Here is a 22,235-nt window from a genome sequence, read left to right as displayed (position 1 = left end):
AGAATGAGCAAAAGCAACCTCTGACACATGTTTCAATGTCATTACATCTCTTCAGAGAGGTTTAGCGCTGTCCAGACACAAGGGAACACCCATTGTAAGTCAAAACAAAACCCTCTCATCTGGGTAGTTCCCATGTTTAGGTGGAGAGCAGCTCCAGTGAGGAGCACCCTGCAACACTAGCAACACTCTGGATTTGCTCACCTCAAATGTCTGTTTTTCTAGGAAAGCTTTTTTTTTTATATACAATTTTATTTCTTTTTTAGTTTTTCTTTTACATGAAAGAACAAAAGACAACAACAGTACCATGCAATACGTACAGTAGAATACAAGTACAATAGTTGGGTCCATACATAGTGTGGGATCAGAAGCCAAGTCCCCACCGGCCCAGTCCCGGACAAGTGCAGTGTTTAGTAGTGCATTCCACGATGTGACCTCCACTTTCCCCAAATCGCCACATATTTCTGGGGAAAGCCCCTCGCCTCGTAGATCGTCCTCTCCACCAGAGAACACCAATCCATCTCTGCTTGCCACTTCTGGACCGAAAGCGTCTCTGGATTTTTCCATTGCTGTGCAATGTCTTGTTTGGCCACTAGCCCTGCCAGCCCAATGAAAGTTCTTTCTGCCCAGGCCCCCCCAACTCCTCCAGAAGGCCCAATATCACCACCCTGACATTCAAATCGACTGAGCGTCCCAGTACCGCGGAGATTTCCCTCCCCAACCCCTCCCAGAAGGTGCGTATCTTCAGGCATTCCCAGGCAACATGCAAGAGATGCGCCCCCCTCCTGTCCACACCTCACACATTCCTCAGAAGTCCAGGTATTCATGTGTCGCAAGCGCTATGGAGTGAGATACGCCATGTGGAAATAGTTAAGTTGCACCATCCTCAAGCGTGCTGAAATAGCCAGTTCCTGGGGTGCCAGGTAGGCCTCCCTCCAATCATCCTCATCCAAATCTCCACCCCAGGCCGCTCACCTGTCCAGCAGCCGTCCAAGTCGGTCGGGTGAACTGGTGAGTAGGGAGCGGTGAATCTGGGTAATGGCACCCGTTCCCAGTTTTCCCATCAGGAGTTTAGCTTCAAGGGGGCTATAGTCAGGGAGGGACTTAGCCTGAGACAACCGAGTCTTCAAGGCATGCCGCAGCAGGAGGAAACAAAAGAACTGTGCATTGGTCAGTGCGTAATGGTCCTTCAGCTGTTGGAAGGACAAAATCCATTCTGTATTGGTCACATCACCTAGGTAGATAATTCTGTTGTTGTTCCACTGTTCTTCTAGCTCCGCGACCTGCCGAAGCCAGGTGCCCTGCCATAGGGATGTTAACTTGGTAAGGCATTGCTCCACCCCGTCAACCGCAGCCCCGCCCTCCAGCACCTCAACGCCACCTGCATACAATGGGGGGGCAGAACTGGGAATGCGGCCCCTTTATAGGAATCCCAGGAGACCCTCAAAGCCCGCCTGCCCAATCTCCAGCCGATAGGCCGGGTCATCCCAACCCCCGTTAAACCATTCATTGATGGGGACCGTCTGAGCTGCCAGATAATAGATGTACAAGTCTGGGATTCCCATCCCCCTTTGTACGGAAACTTCCGCCGAGCTGAAGGCCACCCTGTGTCACGCCCCCACCCACACAAAGTAGGTAATTTTGGAAGTAAGAGATCGGAACCAGGCCTGTGGGACAAAGTCTGGGAAATTGGACAAGATGTATAAATATCGGGGAGACAGACCATCTTAAAAAGGGCAGTGCAGCCCAAGGGATTCAGGGGGAGGCGTCGCCACCTGCCTAGATCCGCTGTCAAGGTTCATGCAAGGGGTCAAAAGTTCTATTCCCAGGCCAACTCTGGGATGGTCGAGATGTGGATTCCCAGGTATTTGTAGGCATTACACCTCACCAAGATGGAGGGACACAATTTGTTTACCCCTGCCTGTCCCCTTACCTCCACCAGTACTGATTTCCCTGGGCTTATGGTAGGCCTGACGCCTCGCCATATAGCGTCAGGAGCTCGAGGCATAGGGGGCCAGAGTCTTGAGGCCTCCCCAGAAACACCAGGACATCACAGGCCAGCGGCACGATGGCCAAGATGAGCAGCGCGGGCGAAACAGGGCAGCCCTGGCGTGTTCCTCCTCTGATCAGGAAGGGGTCCGACAAGATGCTATTGACCCGCACCTGTGCTGAGGGGTTGCGATAGTGGAGGTGTACCATCCCTCTAAATGTCGGGCCAAATCCCATGCCTGTCAGCACCTCCTCCAGGAATTTCCACACCAGTGTATAAAGGCCTTGTGGAAGTCCACGAGTAGGAGTGCCAAATCTTCCTCCAGTCCATCAGTCTGGTAGAGTGCCGCCTCGACCTGCCTCAAGCAGTGACACGTGCTCCTCCCCGGCATGAAGTCACATTGGTCTGGGAGAACAAGGAAAGGCAGGGTATGGGCAAATCGGGTGGCCGGCACATTTGCGAATATTTTATTATCTGCATTAATTAGTGAGATGGGGCGGTACGAGGAGCAATGGTTGCGGGGGAGGTCACTCTTTAGTATGACCTCATGGGTCTAGGGGGGAACTCACCCCCCTGCACTGCCTCCCCATAGGCATTAACAAGGTGGGGAACGAGGCGTTGACAAAACCTCTTGTAGTATTCTATGGGGTAGCCGTCCTGGCCCGGTGTCTTCCCGGCCTGGAGGGCCAATATAGCACAGTCTACCTCGTCCTCCACCAGAGGAAGGTCTAGTTCTGTGGCTAGAGATGTCAGAATAGAGGGGAGCGAGATGCTTGGCAAATGGGGTTCTCTCGTTCCGCTGGAGCCCGTGGTACTCAGGAGTAAAGGTCTTCATAATAGGAGGCAAAGGTGCGCGCTATCTCCTTTAGGCCCTCCTGTGTGGCGCCGGTCCAGTCCCTAATATGGGGCACCACCTGTGTCGACGCAGCTCGGGTTGCCAGCCAATACAGCAGTTTCCCCATCTTATCCCCTGATTCGTACACCCTCTGGGTTGAGGCTTGCCAGCATTGTCTGGCCTCTGCGAGCGGTACCTGCCGAATCTCTCCTTGCAACAGTGCCACCTGCTCCCCCAGTCTCTGAGCCGTCGAGCCTGCTGATCCAGGTTTCTCAATTCCCCCTCCAGGTCAGTCTCCCTCTGCAGTTGTTGGGACTCCTGCTGTCGGACGTTTCCCTTGATGACCCCCTTCAGAGAGGGTTTACTGGCGGCCCATAGGGTCCCCACAAAGGCTACCGAGCCCGAGTTGTCCTTAAAGTAGTGATCTATTTGCTGTTCAATGTTTTCCACGCACTCAGGGTTTTTCAAGTACCAGGCGTTGATAGTAATCCCTCACGCCATCAAGATCGGTGCGTGATTAGAGATCCCGCGCACCAGGATTTGCACGGAGGTCAGGACCTGAAGGTCCACAGCCAGGAGCCAAATCTGGTCAATCCACGCCTTTGTATGGTGTGCCGCTAACTGATACGTAAAGGCCTTTGTTTGTGGGTGCCAAACCCTCCAGGTATCGCACAGTCCCAGTGAGTCGGCCCATGTCATGAGACCCACTGACCCGGCACACCTGCCAAGACCAGGGTCGGCTGTGGTGTACCAAAATGGGTCCGGTACCGCATTAAAGTCTCTGCCAACAAACGTGGCGCCCTGCGGGAGGGAGACCAGCAATCTCCACAGATCAGTAAGTGTGGACCCCAGGAGTCGCGGGGTGCACAACACGAGATGATGTTAATCTGTTTCCCGGCCAGGCTTCCCTCCAGCCCCACATATCTCCCCTGGGGGTCAGTGGGCACCTGGGTCACCGACAGGGGCAGCGACCTGTGGAGCAAGAGCACCACCCCCCTGGAGTCCCTCGAGAACCCAGCATGGGACACCTGCTCATAGCCAAACCTCCCAAGAAACATACACTGGGTTCCGGCCAAGTGGGTCTCCTTCATAATGACCACGTCTGGTCTATGCCGTTTAATGTAGCGCAGCACTGCAGACCTCTTAATCCGGTCTAACAGGCCATTCACATTCCAGGACAAGAGCTTGAACAAGGTGCTGTCTAGTTGAATAAAGCTTGGCGTGTCCGGTGTCCCCTTACCAATCTATTCTGCCCCACACACAGGCCCCTCAAGGGCCTCTCTGGACCGCATGTGATTGTGCATAGTACTCACTGCAAGTATAACAAAACTATAAATGAAAAAGGTTAATACAACTAGAATTGAAACGATTTCTCTCAACAACCCAGTTCCCCCCCAACACTCCCCACCACACACTTCTCCCCGTGAAGCATCTGTCGCCCTATGCCAACACATTGCTAATGAGTCAATTGTGGAAAAGGATATACCTGCTGAAGTGACACAACTCGAGCTGGCTAACCCCACCACAGCAACTAGAATTTGCCAATGAAATACAAAAGAAAACAGAGTAAGGTTGGTTGCGGAAGACCAGAAACTATAAGCAAGAGGTTTCACATTAGAGACAAGAAGTCCTTCCCAGCAAAAGTCTGAACTCATTAAAGTTTAGTTACAACCACATAACCTTTTCGCAGCCAGGGAGGAAACTGAATATGAAAACATATTTAACTCCAAATATTACACAGATCAAACTTTCATATCATTCTACTTACTTTGTCAAAACCGTTTATTCCTCCATGTATACTGTTTGGTCCATTGTTGATGGCCAACTGGTATTCCTTTCCTTCAAGTGAAAAATTTCCTTTCGCAATCCTGTTAGCAACTCGTCCAACCACAGCTCCAAAATAGGGATGCTTATTGAGATACCCTGCCCAGAAGAGAAAAGCAAGCATATCTTGATATGTTTGGACAAGTAGTTCACTTCCATCAGAACACCAACTCTAAAAGGTATTGGCATAATACACCATAAACTGGAATCCCTTCTCATTTAAATAGAGAAATTCTTAATTGGTTTATCAATGATGAGCTGCATTTATTTGGGGTTGTGGCAGTTGCAGAAACTTACCACAAATCTATAATGTGGTGGCATTCATAAGGACATATATTTAAATGTTATGAGAGCTAAATCACAAATTAAAACACTTGTCCAAATTCACTGAACTTGACACCTTTGCACACAGTTATAGAGCATCAGCACCGTTAATACTCAGATCAGCTAGGAATATTTTTGCCTGCCTTAATATTAGCAGAAATCCAGAAATTGTTTTTTTTCTTTTTGCAGTGGAGCTCTATAGTTTTACTTTCCACTGTTTTAAAGTTATCATTATTTTACTTATTTTCCAGTGTCTACATTTTGAATGTGCATAATGTCTGGTAAGGAGGGGTGCCATTTGGCTTCTTTTCCTCTTGAAAGCCTCCCACTGGTCTGCAATTTCTTTTGCTGGGATGGGCTGTGGCAATGTTTGGTTTGATGATTGCACGGGAGTAACTTCTACTTCACACAGAGGAGCTATCAGAAAAGGAAGCAGGCCAAACATAGGGAAGGGAAACCCTGCACATGGCCACGTACACAAACAATTATGTTGTGGGCATCTCAACAAACTGGGAGTCCATTGTAAAACAATGCAATATCTTGTGATTTATGGGTACCAGTGAGGTAGTAGTGTCTAAATGTACTATGTTTCATTCAAAAACTTGACTCCCTTGGCCAACAGACACAATGGACTCAGACGACATGTGACAATGTCTATCTAGATTGCTTCTCAGACTGCTGCTAATTCAGAGCTTTTCTAGTACCCAAAGAACCACCTCTGGAACCACTTCTTCTATTGATCATTTTAGTATTTTTTCTAGAATCAACTCTGCTCCTGGTGCTCCACTGAGGTCATGGTGGAGAAGGAGGTCCTTATCTTGGATCTCCTCAAAGGTGAAACATGATGGGCTTCCCATCAGACAGAGTAAAAAAAAAAACAGACCACTGTCTTCAGCAATCTTGTGGAAAGCAAATCCTTGGGCTCAGGCTTGCTTTACAAATATGAGCAAGACTTACACTGGTTAAGCTTGCCATCAGAGGAGGAAGAAAGATATTTACCCTGAAAAAAGGAAGTCCAGTACATTATTATGTATATCCTGCATGATGAGAAAGGAGTGCAATCACATCTGGCTGTGCGAGAAAACACTTTGGTCCCTAGCTCTAGTAAGGCTCCAATCACTCAGGCTCCTTTAAAAAAAATATATATATGTTTTATTGAGTTTTATAGCCCATCACGTCAAAGCAAAACCTAGGAACTTTAATATGAACATAAACAAAGCTGGGAGGTGTCTCGCAGAAGTAGGACTACTATGATCAAACAATGCAGCTGATGTACATTTAAGAGCAGTAACAGAAGCAGTAGGCCAATGCCAAACTACACATACTCTAGGTGGGGACATAATAATAAAAATAAAAAAAATAGAAAAAAACGGATTGCAAGGAACACCAAATAGAAATGTCATCCCCTAACTGTACACCCCCCACTATATATAGAACCCATGATCCACCACTGAGAATGGATAGATTAGATGGAGCAATGAAAGGAAGAGCATTGTGAATCATCAGGGGATGTCACTCGAGGTCAGACTTATCGTTCAGTGCAGAACCTGTCTCGGAACTGTCAGACAGGGTATTATCTATCAACAACTGACCCCAATTGGTCCACTCCAGGACAAGCCAACAAAAAGTATCCCGTGAGGGTACTGCTGGGATCTTCTGGACTCCCGAGCTTTCTTCCAACAAATTGCCTCCCCTTCATAGCCGACCCACTTCTTCAATTTCGACCACCAGCGATAAATGTCAGGCCTCCGGGTGGATTTCCAACACATTGTCAGTTGCCTGTGGGCAAGGATCAAAGCCAGGTCTAGAAATCTATCAGTAACCTTTTGAGCCGCTGAATGTTCATGGAGGCCCAATAAACATAACAAAGGGCATAGGGTAAATTCCCAATCCGTGGCCTCATGGAACACCTGGATAACCAACATCCAGTAGGGTAAAAGGAGCGGACAGGACCATATGAAAAAAAATCGGTGTCATTGGCAGCACATCAAGGACATTCCAAGGTCGCAGCCGGGAACACAGCATGTATGCGTTGTGGTGTCAAGTAGGCCCAATGTAAAATAATTGAATGAATTTGAATGCGACCTAAGGATCAAGAGAGAAGGCCTCGCTCCCTCCAACAGAACCCTATACAATAGTGTGACTGCATTTATTTAACCCATAATAAGGAAGAGGAGGCGTAGGCAGTCATGCTCAGGAGGTTCGGCATCTCCAACACCCCACTTCTCCTGTATCTTACGTGTCAACGCTCCATGAAGAATGAAATGGCCCATTGGGATATCATAAGACTCCCGAAAATTAGAGAAAGGGCACAGCTCCCCCTAACACCCACACAAAGAGGTCCCCCATGACAGCAATCCATGAACCTCATTTTGAACCAATTGTTTCAAGACATCCGACCACCCCCCTGGGAACCCCAAATGCTGAATTACTAAAAGAGGGAGTTCATGAGTATACGGGATCGGTGAATGAGTTCGACGTACAGCACAAGGCCAGTCACAACACGCAGTCCTAATCAGGATATTCAATGTCCGTACCCCAGAAACGGGTGTAGGCTCCAGTAAGAGACAATCCTTTGTGGGAGAATCACATTGAGCAGCACCCACCTTGACCCACAAGGAATCTTACCGGCTGTCCCGCTAAATGATATAACTCCAAGTCGGGTGCAACTAGGCCTCCCTCAGTCACCCACAGGCGCAACTTCCAAAGAGCAACCTGACGATGTGAGGTGCCCCAGTAAAGCGAGAAAAGTAAATCGTCTACATCCTGAAAGAATTTCTGTGGTAGTTTCAATGGGAGGTCAGCAAACAAATAGAGGAGGAGAGACATATGATCATTTTGGATACAGCCACACAACCATGTACTGATAAGGGCAGGGGAGACCAGAAGGCAGTGCAGCAACACAGTCCAGTCAGTACAAAATCATAGTTCCCCACACACAGCAGGTCCGGTAAGCAGTAAACAGCTATACCTCTATATTGAACAGTATGCCATTCAAAGGACAATAGAGAAGCATCCGCAATGTAGTTCAGCATCTCCCCTTCACTACTCGCCTCCCTCAAGGAAAATAAGTCACAGTAATACTGCAGGAAGACCCCAATAATCTTTTCTTGTGTAAAGATATCCTGTCCCGAAGGGGCTCTCGTCGGAAGGATAGTTGTCTGCCTCTTGTGTCTTGCAAGAGTCATGCCAGCATCTTGCCAGATTTGTCCAGCTCCACATGAACCCTAGCGAAATATGACTTTTAGTCAAGATGGAGAAGGCACTCTACCAGTGCAAACAACTTCTCTCGCTCCTCTAACAGGCGTTTCCTACCATCCAAGGACCACCTGAGTCCACTCGGAAGCCGTCCAACACTGTTTCCTGCCGCTGAATGTCCGAAAGGAGCTGAGCACGAACTCGCACTCTATGGGAAATACAATACCCCGGAAGGCGTGATCATCCAGTAGCATCAGATAGAAGCACCACGTAGGCATGTTAGACCTGGGAGAAGTCCACTGAAACATGCTCAGCACAGGAGCATGGTCTGAGTCTATTTTTACTATGTATTCTGGCCCATTCACCTGACAACAGAGTGTCCTGCAGGTATAGAATCTGTCAAGACCAACCTCAAGGACATGTAAGCCAGAATGGAAGAAATAGACACTGGACTCCGAGTCCAGCCAATTGTCTGCCACTGGTCAGACCAACAGCAGACTGCCACTGCTAACCTGCCCGCAGAGGTGGATAGGATCTATTCAAACTTAGATCCTCAATACAATTAAAGCCAACACCCACCACTCTCCAGTAAGGGAAAGTAGAGGCATCAGGTTGGTAAAAAACGAAGATTGGTCCACATCTAGTGCATAAATATTTAAGAAGGCGCACATTTCTGCCATTGAAACTCCCCAGTACTAGAATATAGCGGCCATCTAGGTCTGTGACCATCCTCTACAAATAAAAAGGGACCCGGGCCTGATCCAGAAAGGGCACACCATGAAAAGGCAGAGTAAGAGGTAGCATAGAGCTGGCCACGTCAGCGTCTCCTAAAGATGCGGCCCTCAGAATCCATAAGATGGGTCTCTTGGAGGAATGCATTATAATCCCCCCAACATTTCAAATAAAAGAGCACATTATAGTGTTCAGATGGAGAAGCAAGGCCTGAACATTCCAAGTTAGCAATGTAAGGTGTGCAGCCATAGGTGAGAGATAAGAAAGAGAGAGAAAGGAAACCACCCGGTGATCCCCCTAACAGAAGAACCACCCATAACCAGGCGGAGCACACTGCAACAAACAAGCATAGCCACAGCCCCAAACATTCCACTGCCAGCAAACAGACAAACACAACAAAACATAGAAACAAGTTTACAACAAAACCCTGCCTCACCCCGCAAGGACTGAGACATACAACTATCCCGTCAAACAACACCACACACAGGTCCTGAAAAGGAACCAACAAATGGCCAAAAGGCCATCTAGGTCCATAAAAGTGGGGAGGGAGTTGCTCATGAGAGGTGGACAACCAACACTCAGAAGAGAGAGTAGTGTGAAGGGATGCTGCTCATAAACCCTCGACCTCCTGGACCACTCCGGACCCATCGAGCATGATTAAAGGAAGCAAACAGGAATAGACAGCCTGCAAACCAACCTGCCACATAAACTATAAATCAAACAAGGCAAAGCATTTAGGACAGGGCTTAGGGACCACATCAAGCCAAGTCATACACGGATTTCTGGGTGACCACAGGCAGTATGTCCACAGGATTAGGAGCTGTAGAGTCCCCAAAGTCCAAGTTTGGAGAACGGTACTCAGGAGACATGGGTCGCAGAGTCTAGTGGCATCTAGACTGCCCTTGATCATTGCAGAGCCGCCTACATTCTGGAAGGGCGTGCCACCACTTGTCTTCAGGACTGTTGCCGCTTGGTGTGCAAACAGTGGGATGTCTCAAAAGCCTCCTGGACACACTGCACCCTTATCATTGAGTTAAATCCAGTCCAAAGTTGCAACTGGGTTGGTAAAGAAATGTTCAAGGAATTGCATTCTCAGGCGAGCAGGAAAGAGCCCCAAATCATGCAGCATCTTCTTTACTGCCATAAAGGATGCTCTATGCGTTTGAACCTGGAGGGTAAAGTCAGGGTACAAGGACACCTTTGCATTTTCCACCACAAAGGGGCCATTGGTCTGGGTCTACTGTACAAAATGGTTATGATCCTGGAAATGCAGGAGGCAGACTACCACCGGCTGTGGCGGGGCACCAATGCAAGAATCCTTGCTGGGCAGTGCCCGTGGTCGCTTAGTCCTTAGGGCATTGTGTGCGCCCCATAATGACACCCTGAGCGACTGAGGATCCAGTAAAAGTCTAGTCTGTTGTACCCCCAATGGACAGCACATGGGGCAGGACAAGCAATCAAACAGAACAGGACTGTGCCACACTAGAAGTAGAAATGTTTAGCTCACCAGTGGTGAACCCAAGGGCCCCAATCCACGAACACGCCCAGTAGTAACAATCAGGTGGGGCACTACAATGAAGCAGGAGGTCTCACTCAGCCGACCTCGTATCCCTTTTCAATATTAATCCATAGAACTCCCTGCAGGAGTCTGAACTAGCAATATAGTGACAAACGAGGATGTTTAACAACAGCTTGATCCAGTCTAGCGTGTCTAGTGGGCTCTGCTAAGCTTCGCTAGACCTGTGTGCTCTCTGCCGCTTTTCGCCGTATTTGTAAGTGTTTTTCAACTTTTCAGCGCATTGCCTCCTTGCGCTCTTGCCCCCATTTGTGCCCCTTCTGATTGCTGTACTCCGATTGTATTTTGTGCCATTACTGTATTTTGTGACTGTTTTTAAATTGTGCCCGACTTTTCTGTGCCTTGTTTTCCTGGTTTTCGCCCCTTGTGCGCTCGCCCTTGCAGTTCTCTCCCTGCCGCTGCCTCCCTGCGGCCCCGCCCCCCTCGCGCCCCCATTCGCTGCTCCCTCCCGCCTCCCGCCTCCCAGCTGCTCCTCCCTCCGCCCTCCCTTCTTAATGGCTGGCGCTGCGCGTCCGCGCCGCTGGCGCGCCATAGGCAAGCCCGTCAGCGCCCGTCAGCGCCCGTCCGCGCCTGGGCCGCACCCAGCGCCCCCCCCCTGGACTGCACGCCCCCGCACAACCAGCCTTCGCTACTCTGCCAGCGAACTACTTGCCCTTAACCCTGGCTCCTCAACAACCTGCTTCCAGGCAACCCCGAAGCACACCAAAGGACCCTTCTCCTGCTGCACCTGCAATTTCACCTGCAACAGTACAACGAAGCCTACAACAACCGACACCAACCACCTGCACTGCATCCTCCTCAACACACGCTCCGCACGAAAGCACGCAATCGAGCTCTGGGACCTGCTCGACACCACCGCCCCAGACGTAGCCTTCCTTACCAAAACCTGGTGGAACGACTCCTCGGCCCCAGACATCGCCATCGCCATCCCTGACGGCTACAAGATCACCAGAAGAGATCGCACCAACGGAACCGGTGGAGGAATAGCCATCGTCCACAAATCCACCCTCAAGATCCACACCCACACGGACGACACCCTCAAGACAGCTGAACACCTTCACTTCCAGATCCACACGGACCCCAACACTACCCTCAGAGGAACTCTCATATACTGACCACCAAGACCCCCCTTCAATGACACCATTTCCGACCTCGCCAGCACCCACGCCCTCGCCTCAACGGACTACATCCTCCTTGGAGACCTCAACTTCCACCTGGAGAACAACAACGACGCCAACACTGCATCACTGACCACCAACCTCTCTAACCTCGGACTCAGACAACTGGTCAACACACCCACCCACATCGCCGGTCACACCCTAGACCCACTCTTCACTGCGAGCAACCACATCTCTTTCAACCACACCACCGAACTCCACTGGACCGACCACCACTGCGTCCATTTCACATTCAAGAAAAACACCGAACATCACCGCACCCCACTACCACCACACCGCCGCTGGGGAAAAGTCACCACAGACCAACTTACCAGCACCCTAGCCAAGAACCCGCCGACCGACCCCACCAACCCGGACTCTGCCGCCATCAACCTCCAACAGTGGCTCCTCAACTGCGCCAACACCCTCGCACCACTCAAGAGGCCCACCGTCAACCAAGAAAAGAAAAAAGCAGCATGGTTCACAGACAAACTCATCACCTCCAAACACTCCTGCCAGAAACTCAAGAAAAAATGGCTGCTCGAACGCACACCCGACAGCCTAGCAGCCCACAAGGAAGCCACCCGCAAGCACCACCAACTTATCCGACTCGCCAAACGCTCCCACTTCACAGAACGCCTTAACAACAACGCGCACGACAGCAAGGAACTCTTCTGCATCGTGAAGGAGCTCTCCAACCCCAGCGCCAACGTCAACGACATCCTACCATCCCAGAAACTCTGCAACGCACTCTCTACTTTTTTCTACCAGAAAATCGCCACAATCCACGACAGCCTCAACTCCACACCTCCGCCAGACCCCACCCCCGACAACTCTTCCTACGCCAACCGCCTCACCACCTGGACCCACGTAGATGATGCCGAAACCCGAAAGACCATGAACTCCATCCACTCAGGATCCCCATCAGACCCCTGCCCACACCACGTCTACAACAAAGCCGACTCCACCATCGCGCCCCAACTTCGTAAAATCATCAACCTTTCCTTCAACACCGCCACCGTCCCGGAAAGCTGGAAGCACGCCGACATCCAAGCCCTCCTCAAGAAACCAAAGGCTGACCTCAACGACCTCAAAAACTTCCGCCCGATCTCCCTCCTCCCCTTCCCAGCGAAGGTCATCGAGAAGATCGTCAACGCCCAGCTCACCCACTACCTCGAATACAACTCCATCCTAGACCCCTCCCAATCCGGATTCAGACGCAACCACAGCACCGAGACTGCACTCCTCGCCGCCACAGATGACATCAGACAGCAAATGGACAACGGCGAAACTTCAGCCCTCATCCTCCTAGACCTATCCGCCACCTTCGATACTGTCTGCCACCGCACCCTACTAACTCGTCTCCACGAAGCCGGAATACAAGACTAAGCCCTCAAGTGGATCTCCTCTTTTCTCTCCGGCAGAACCCAGAGAGTCCGACTCTCATCCTTCCGCTCCGAAGCCACCAACCTCATCTGCGGAGTCCCCCAAGGATCCTCGCTAAGCCCAACGCTATTCAACGTCTACATGGCACCCCTCGCTCAACTGGCCTGGCAGCACAACCTCAGTATCCTCTCCTACGCCGACGACACCCAGCTCATCCTCTCCCTTACTAAAGATCCATACACCGCCAAAGCCAACCTCCACGAGGGACTAAAATCCATCGCTGAATGGATGAGAAACAGCCGCCTGAAGCTAAACTCAGATAAGACGGAAGTCCTCATCCTCGGACGCTCCCCCTCGGCCTGGGACGACTCCTGGTGGCCCACCGCACTGGGACCCCCACCTACTCCAGCCAACCACGCACGCAACCTCGGCTTCATCCTCGACTCCGCCCTCACCATGTTCAAAGAGGTCAACGCAGTCTCCTCCTCCTGCTTCAACACCCTCTGCATGCTCCGTAGAATCTACAAGTGGATCACGACGGAAACCAGAAAAACTGTGACCCAGGCCCTCGTCAGTAGCAGACTAGACTACGGCAACGCACTCTACACAGGCATCCCAGTAAAAGGCATCCAACGACTCCAACGCATCCAGAACGCATCCGCCCGTCTGATCCTCGACATACCCCGCCGATGCCACATCTCCCACCACCTGAAGGACCTCCACTGGCTCCCCGTGGACAAGAGGATCACCTTTAAACTTCTCACCCACGCGCACAAAGCACTACACAACGCCGGACCTGCCTACCTGAACAACAGACTCAACTTCTACGCCCCCTCCCGCCAACTCCGCTCTGCCAACCTCGCCATCGTTCCCCGAATTCAACGCAAGACCGCCGGCGGCAGATCCTTCTCCTACCTCGCCGCCAAGACCTGGAACTCACTCCCGACCTCCCTGCGCCAGACCCAGGACCTCCTCACCTTCAGGAGACTCCTCAAGACATGGCTCTTCGACCGATAGCAGCTGCCCCCCCCAGCGCCTTGAAACCCTAATGGGTACATAGTGAGCTTTATAAATTTAATGATTGATTGATTGATTGATTGATTGATCCCCATTGTGCAACGGGGTCCAAAGTCCAACTGAAGGGTTATCTCAAAGCAATACACAGTGGGGGTAGGCAGGGTATCAGATGATTCCCTGTCCCTTGCAGCTAGGATAAACAACTATAGGCACCTAAAGTGGCATCACAGCCTGCCAGGCAATACCCCCCTGGGAGACAAATCAGCCAGTGCCTCTGCGACCAAAGTGGGCTGCCATCTTGGGTGCGACTGGAGCTCAACCATGGTCCTTGGCAGCGGACACTGGTCACCTCTCATTGGTGTGTAGTGCTTCAGGGGGCCAATGCCTTAAGAAACCTATGTGCAGGCAGAAACGCCAGGAGGGAGGTAAGAGAATGTAGGCCAGGACTGCTGCTGTGATTCACTGCTGTCTCCATGCAATAAGCAGGCCGCCATCTTGTAGGCTATGGGAGGCTCCAGCTATAAAGTGTTGTCCGTCCAGTCCTGGTTTTTACCATTAACGGGACTTGGGAGGCTCCCCAGGAGTCTCACTTGTCCAGCAGTATTATCCCTGCTGTAGGTGGAGCAATCAGGTGCGGCCGGGGATCACGGCCAGCGGGGAGCTCAGGTCATCCAAGTCCTCAAGCTATGGCAGTTGGCTCTACCCCTCCCCCCACAGGACAGGCTCTGTTAAAGATAACTTTTTGCTCATTGAGTCTATGAACTATGTCTGATCCCTGTCACTCTGAGACCATGTTGGAAAGTGGCTAAAGAGATGTCTATTATATATGGTATACAATTTAAAAGAAGATACATTGATACTGCCTATAACATAAGGAAGCAATTGTTAGACCTGACAGCTTTTTGGTGGGTCTCCCCTGTCTTTTTTGCCTTCTGACCTCCTGTTTTTATGGTATACTGGACTTGGTTGTTGCTGGTTTATTGTCTCTGCGCACTTTACCAATGCTAATCAATGCTAACATGCAAGTGCTCCCTATATACATTGTACTGTTGATTGGTTTATGCATAGTTGCCATATTTGATTTACTGGTAGGTCTATATTAAAGTGCACTGGAGGTGCCCAGGGCCTGTAAATCAAATGCTACTAGTGGGCCTGCAGCACTGATTGTGCCACCCACATAAGTAGCACTGTAAACATGGCTCAGACCTGCCACTGCAGTGTCTGTCTGTGTAGTTTTAAAACGCCAATTCGACGTGACAAGTGACCTTCCCTTTTACTACATGTAAGGCACCCCTAAGGTAGGTCCTGGGTAGCCCCAGGGGCAGGGTGCAGTGTATGTTAAAGGTGGGACATGTACTGATGTGTGTTACGTGTCCTAACAGTGAAAAACTGCTAAATTAAGTCTTCACTGTTGCAAGACCTATCTCTCTCATAGGTTAACACACTGGGCTGCCATTAAATAACTTTAAAGTGCAGATTCCCTTTGGGAGCTGATAGAAATATGGAGCTTGAGGTATCTGAACTCACAATTTAAAAATACATCTTTTAGTGAAGTTGGTTTTTAGATTGTTAGATTGAAAATGCCACTTTTAGAAAGTAGTCATTTTCTTGCTTAAACCATTCTGTGACTGCCTGTTTGTGGATTCCCTGTCTGGGTCAGTTTGACAGTTGGGCTGTTTTCATCTTTCCTCTGACACAAAGGGAGCTGGGGTGTAGCCTGCATATCCTGATGAGCCATCTGAGCTACAGTGGAGGGAGGTGTGGTCACTTACACCTGAAAGGACTGTGCCTGCCCTCACACAATGCAGTCTACAACCCCCTGGTGTGTGTCTAGGGCCTGGCCTGGGCAAGGAAGGATCTTGCAAACAACTGAGACTTTCCTTTAAAGTTTGCCAACTTCAAAGGCAGAAAGGGGTGTAAGTATTGGACCCAAAACCCCAGACTTTTAGAATCTTTCTGGAATCAAGAGGAACTTCTGCCAAGGAGAAGGGCTGGAGAGCTGGAGAAGAAGTACTGCCCCGCAGTTGCTGTTTCTGTCTTAAAAGAGAGCAAAGAGTGAACTTTGCTGTGTATCCCGTTTGAGAAAGTTCTCCAAGGGCTTGGAGTAGAGCTTACTTCCTGTTGGAAGTCTCAGGGATATTAAAGACTTCAGTTTCATCTGTCTACAGGCTGGGAACTGTGTGTTTTGTGCTGTTCAAGAAGAAAAACAACTGCCACGCCATCAAAGACGTCGCTGGCCTGCACTGTGACCTGCTGAGGCCGCACGGACTAGTACTGCCCTGCTTCCGACCACAACCTTATTCTCACCGACGCTGCCATCTGGCACTGCTACCAAGCCGCTTCTCGCACTGTGACCTGTGTGCTCTGCACTCCGGCATCACCTTTCTCACACCGCAGCCTGGGCATCCCCAATGCCGCCACTCCTGCTGACATCGGCGGCACTGCCTGCACCATGGCCTGAAACACCACTCTTGAAGATCATGAAGCACCGTCCCGTCCCGCATCGCAACCCTGGTCTATCGACGCCAGCACCATAGACTCCAGTGTCGTCAACTGACATCCCTGTCTGCACCGTGACCCGTGGATGCCACACGGAGCCGTCCCGCACCGCACCGACAACTTGGGTCTACCGACGACAGCACTTCAGCAACAATGACACCACTGCCTGTACCTTGACCTGGTGACACCGCACGTCGCACCACCCCGCTTCACACCACAGCCCTGGTCTCACTGATGCCGCTGGACGACCTTCACCGAGCCGCTGCCTGCACTGTGACTTGTGGGTACCGCACGTCGCACCGTCCCACTTTGCAGCTCTGACTTCATCAGCCCGGAGTTCGATCAACAACACGTGTGACTTTAAGGGCCTGATGATCCCCGCACCAAATCCTGAACCGACACCGCAACGCCAGCAACGCCCCTCTCTGGATCTCACCGCGAGGATCACGATGCCCCGCAATTTTAAGGTACTGTTTGCGCATCTTCAACTTCAAGGAACTGTATTTTTAAGTTAATTCTTGCAAAATTCATATCTTTATTACTGTACGTTGGATTTTTCTTGTGTAGGTCTTGTTTTCACTGTATTACTGTGTGTTATATGCAAATGCTTTACACATTGCTTCTGAGATAAGCCTGACTGCTCTTGCCAAGTTACCAAGGGAGTGAGCAGGGGTTATCTCAGTGGGTATCTCCCTTATCCTGACTAGAGCGAGGGTCCCTAATTGGACAGCATGTAAACCGACTGCCAACAAAGAGATCCCATTTCTAACAGTAATGTTATAGTCATTGTACACAAAAGTCATCTTGGCATTTCACTCATTAAACATAAAATAAGAGACATGTAGTGATGGCCATCAATGGACAAAGAAATTGACACAAAAATTAAAGGACACAGTGGCCCTCATTCTGACCTTGGCGGGCGGCGGAGGCCGCCCGCCAAAGTCCCGCCGTCAGGTTACCGTTCCGCGGTCGAAAGACCGCGGCGGTAATTCTGACTTTCCCGCTGGGCTGGCGGGCGGTCTCCTTCAGACCGCCAGCCAGCCCAGCGGGAAAGAGGCTTCCACGATGAAGCCGGCTCGGAATCGAGCCGGCGGAGTGGAAGCTGTGCGACGGGTGCAGTTGCACCCGTCGCGTATTTCACTGTCTGCGCAGCAGACAGTGAAATACATGTAGGGGCCCTCTTACGGGGACCCCTGCAATGCCCATGCCAGTGGCATGGGCACTGCAGGGGCCCCCAGGGGCCCCGCGACCCCCCCTACCGCCATCCGGATCTCGGCGGTCCGACCGCCGGGATCTGGATGGCGGTAGGGGGGGTCAGAATCCCCGCGGCGGTGCAGCAAGCTGCGCCGCCGCGTAGGATTCAATGGGGCCGCGGTACACTGGCGGGACCCCGCCAGTGGTGCCGGTCCGACCGCGGCTTTACCGCCGCGGTCGGAATCCCCATTGGAGCACCGCCGGCTTGTCGGCGGTGCTCCCGCGGTCCTCCGCCCTGGCGGTCAAAGACCGCCAGGGTCAGAATGAGGGCCAGTGTGTCTTACAAATGACAAATATTACAAGACTAAAGCATCCCCTTTAGTACCATGTGGAGTCGCTGATCAAGCAAGGTGCAAATTGACTATTGATTTCCTGGAACCATTAGGGCTTTACCTAGACAGAAACAGTATGCTTTAGTTTTAATTGACTACTAATAATGAATCTGTCATCCATTTCTTAACTGATGTATTCAGTAGAAGAGGGGTTACCCAAAAGAATAGTATCTGATAACTGAGTGTAATTTATCAGACAATATGGCCTCTTTTCTGAAACATATTGGAATCAAACCAGAGGTATGGAATGTAATTAAATATCTACTTGTTCCTGGAACAGGTTGTTTCATAAATCTACCTGTCCTGTACCTACATGTAATGACAAATTATGGCAGCAATCCCATTATATACAAGCTCTGATAATAGCCTTTCTGATTATGCCAGGGCTAATTCTATAGTAGGGCTTGAATACTAGCAATTTCCTTATGCTATCGCCTTTCCACAGATCTAAATAATGGGGCTGGAGGTAGCAATAAGCAATAGTTCCAGGGTCGGAAGGCCCGTTTAAATCTGTGTGTTTAGGGTTTTCACAAGCTCTTCCCTAATTGCTTTCCATTCTGAGAAAGGTTGGAAATTCACTCCAGGTAACAGCAGAAGTAAAACTTCTTCCAGGGTTGGGAAAAAAAGTGGTTGGAGGAAAAGTGAACTTATAACATCTCAACAAATGTATGCATATTTGCTTGTGCTAAAATACAGTTCTCAAATATTTTCTAGGAGTACAATTTCCTAGTCTACTTGTGTAAATTGTGTATCTGCACTAATACAAAGACATCTACCCTGGGTGCACCTTTGTGGTTTCTTTAGGAACTGAGTCCCTAATTAGAGCTGGCATTAACCAAGACCTTTTATTTTTATTAAATTGTGATCTCCCTTTCTCCCTCTCTCTAGCAATGTGTCAGCTGGCATCAGTGTGAGCAATAGCAATCTGAACTTTCAGAAGCAGCATATCGGCATACAAAGTAGTATTGTTAGTGCCAGGAACTACAATTGCAATGTGTGCTCTTTGTGACCAAAAAATATGTTTTCTCTTTGCTAATGTTTATTACAATGGTAAGGACCTGGCAGCTTTCACAACAGTAAAAGTTTACAAATGCCATGTCAAAACAAGACACGCAATAACAAAATCATAAAAATGACCACCAATGTCGGGCATATTGGCTTTGCCAATGTCTGTTTATTTTCATGTTTCCCATATTTTTGTCAGTCGCCCATCCCATATTCGAGACTGAGCTTCCTAGGACAGCGCTAGCCTCAACCAAGGAGGTATTATTGTTTACTCCTAGGTTCAGCAGGAACACCTACCCCATGCCACGCGCCTGGTTGAGGCTAGCGCTGTCCTAGGAAGCTCAGTCTCGAATATGGGATGGGCGACTGATTGACCAACTGACTCTGACAAATTTTGTCTTCAATTTGTAAGTGACATTCCAGCACTTAACAAAAAAAAAATTGAATAGGAGAAGTAGTTTTCTGGGTCCTGACGAAGCGTCACGGGATCATTTATTGACCAAGTAAAGACGCGAAACATGTTGACCATAAACAAGACAGGATTAGGCATACTTCCCTTCCTTCTTCATAGAGTATAGCGGGACATTATTCCCACTAAGACTCCCTATATAATTTTTTTATCTTGGCCTGAACCTGTTTTCTGATTCATTAAAGTGATGTTTTAGGTTCAGAGTTAATTTTATTTTTTACTCACACTCTCCTTCACTCACTCACCCTTTTCTCTTTTTCAGTCAGTTCTCGTTTCAGACCTCTATTTGGCGACTGGCCTACGGTTAAGTACCACCCCTACTTCTGGGTGGTCCGCCAGACTTTGCAGCACCGGTCTGACAAGGAGATAGCCCAATGATGAAACCTGTCACCCTATTGGGTGCTTGAGGGCTCTCCTGATACCAATCATATATCTTTGACCCTATCTTCCTATATAGTTAATAGGTTTTTTTGTCTTTTGGAACAGTGCACTTTTTCTATATAACAGGTAAATTTGGGAGACCGTGCACTGGACCAGCAATCTCCCTGTCCCTCGTTTGTATTTAGTAATCTCCCTTCTTCCCATTCCTGCCAAAGTCCTTCAAAAGGTCATCAACCAGCAACTCATGGAATACCTTAAGAAAAATGCTCTGCTGGACACATCCCAATCTGGTTTCCGCTCCAACCACAGCAATGAACCTGCCCTGATCAGTGCCAAGGACGACATCAGAACACTCTTTCACCGGGGAGAATCAGCTGCCCTGATCATCCTCGACCTCTTGGTGGTGTTCAACACAATCTCCCACCACACCCTGACCAAGATACTTCATAAGACTGGCATCCAAGAAGATGCCCTCAAATGGATCACATCCTTCAACTCCGGAAGAACTCAGAGGGTCCACCTTTCACCTCGGAGCCCAATAACATTATCTGTGGCATCCCTCGCAGCTCAGCCCCACCCTTTTTAACACCTACATGACCTAACCTCCAGGTCAGCATCTTCAGAAACCACAGATCGAACATCATCTCCTAGGCGGATGACACCAGCTCGTCCTCTCGTTTTCTGAAGACCCCTCCACCACAAAGGCCAACTTCTACCTCTGCATGAGCAGCATCGCCAACTGGAATCAAGACAAATGCACCAAACTCAACACACACAAGACAGAAGTTTTAATCTTTGGGAACACCTCACCATGGGATGACACCTGGTGGCCTGATGGACTGGGACCTCCCCACCACCACAGACCAAGCCCAGATCCTATGCATCATCTTGGACAGCAAACGCACCATGAAGGGCCAGATCAATGCAGTCTCCTCCACCTGCTTCCTCACCCTCCACATGCTACAAAAGATCTTCAAATGGCTCACAGTCTCCACTAGACAAACTTTCACTCAAGCCCTCCTCACCAGCCGCTTGGACTATCGCAAAGCACTATATGCTGGAATCACATTACACATTCTGAAGAGACTACAGACCATCCAGAACTCACAGGCCAGACTCATCCTCTACATCCCCAGATGGATCCATATCACCCCCCCACCTGAAGAAACTCCACTGGCTCCCTGTCTACAAGAGATGCCAGTTCAAGATTCTAACTCACTCCTACAAAGCCCTGACAAACCAAGGACCAGCGTAGATTAGCCACCGCCTGAGCTTACACCTTCCCTCCAGACTCCTGCACTCTGCCTCACTCACACATTCCATATCCGCCACAGCAACAGGGAGGTCGTTCCCTCTACATCACCACGAAATTCTGAAAAAGCCTCCTAATCCACCTTTGGACCTCACCCTCCCTTCAGGAGTTCAGAAGGGGTCTCAAGACCTGGCTTTTCGAATGAAGTCACCAAGCAGCCTGAACCCTGCTCCGGGATACCCTCACGAGTGATTAGTGAGCTGCATAAATCCTGACTGATTGATAGGGGTCTTTATGCATTGAATGGCTGCTTCCCTTTGCACTGCCTTATGAGAACCACCCATTTTTCCAGCACCAGGAAGGCAATTCTGGACTATATTTTTCTTTCGATCCATCTTCAATTTATGTTTTTTGTTCAACTTCAGGTCCGAGAGTGATCATTATTCAAAAACATTTAAACTGAGCATATTGACAGAAGTCTTGGTTGAAAGCTTTTTGTTGGACATTTTCCAAGGATATGCTCAGGTAAACATTATTAAGTGGAGCTTCTATGTTATCTGCAAATTTGGCAAGTGAGTCATTTCATCTATAACAAAGGAGTTAAATAACAGATTTTATACAAGTAATGGGGCTGAATCTTTGTCTTTTAGATGGACTAATATCCGGACAGAGCTCTTAAAATTCTTTAATGAATGCAACTTTCTAACTGTGAAACAGTCACTGGGTGTGCGGTCCTAAATGGCAGAGTAAATAGTTGGAAAATAAAGATATCAACAGCAAACTCTTTAAGGAAATGAATACCCACCAGAATATATCTAAGAATCAGGAAGTGGATAAAAGAGTATAAAACAGCTGTTCTGGGGACCAAAAGAGAGGCAGAGGATCTGGTATATTCAAGGATGTAGGAAAACAATCTTTTATTTTTAATATTACCTAAGGCACCCCAAATAGAATTATTTGGATGACCTAATAGGTCATTTTAATCTTACTTTTGGATCCCATCTACC

General features: G+C 49.4%; 1 protein-coding gene across 1 annotated transcript in view; it reads right to left on the bottom strand.

The window, feature by feature from the left end:
• The window catches only part of GALM (galactose mutarotase), a 168,743-nt gene that overhangs the window by 96,859 nt on the left and 49,649 nt on the right, over window positions 1-22,235 (bottom strand). Inside the window, exon 2 of the mRNA XM_069235097.1 lies at window positions 4,591-4,745. Coding sequence (XP_069091198.1) covers window positions 4,591-4,745 — 155 coding nt within the window. The remainder of the gene's footprint in view (window positions 1-4,590; window positions 4,746-22,235) is intronic.

The sequence above is a fragment of the Pleurodeles waltl genome, chromosome 5, assembly GCF_031143425.1.
Source record: "Pleurodeles waltl isolate 20211129_DDA chromosome 5, aPleWal1.hap1.20221129, whole genome shotgun sequence".
In the NCBI taxonomy this organism is placed as follows: Eukaryota; Metazoa; Chordata; class Amphibia; order Caudata; family Salamandridae; genus Pleurodeles; species Pleurodeles waltl.
Note: the sequence above shows the minus strand (reverse complement) of the source record. Positions and strands in the feature narration are given on the sequence as shown.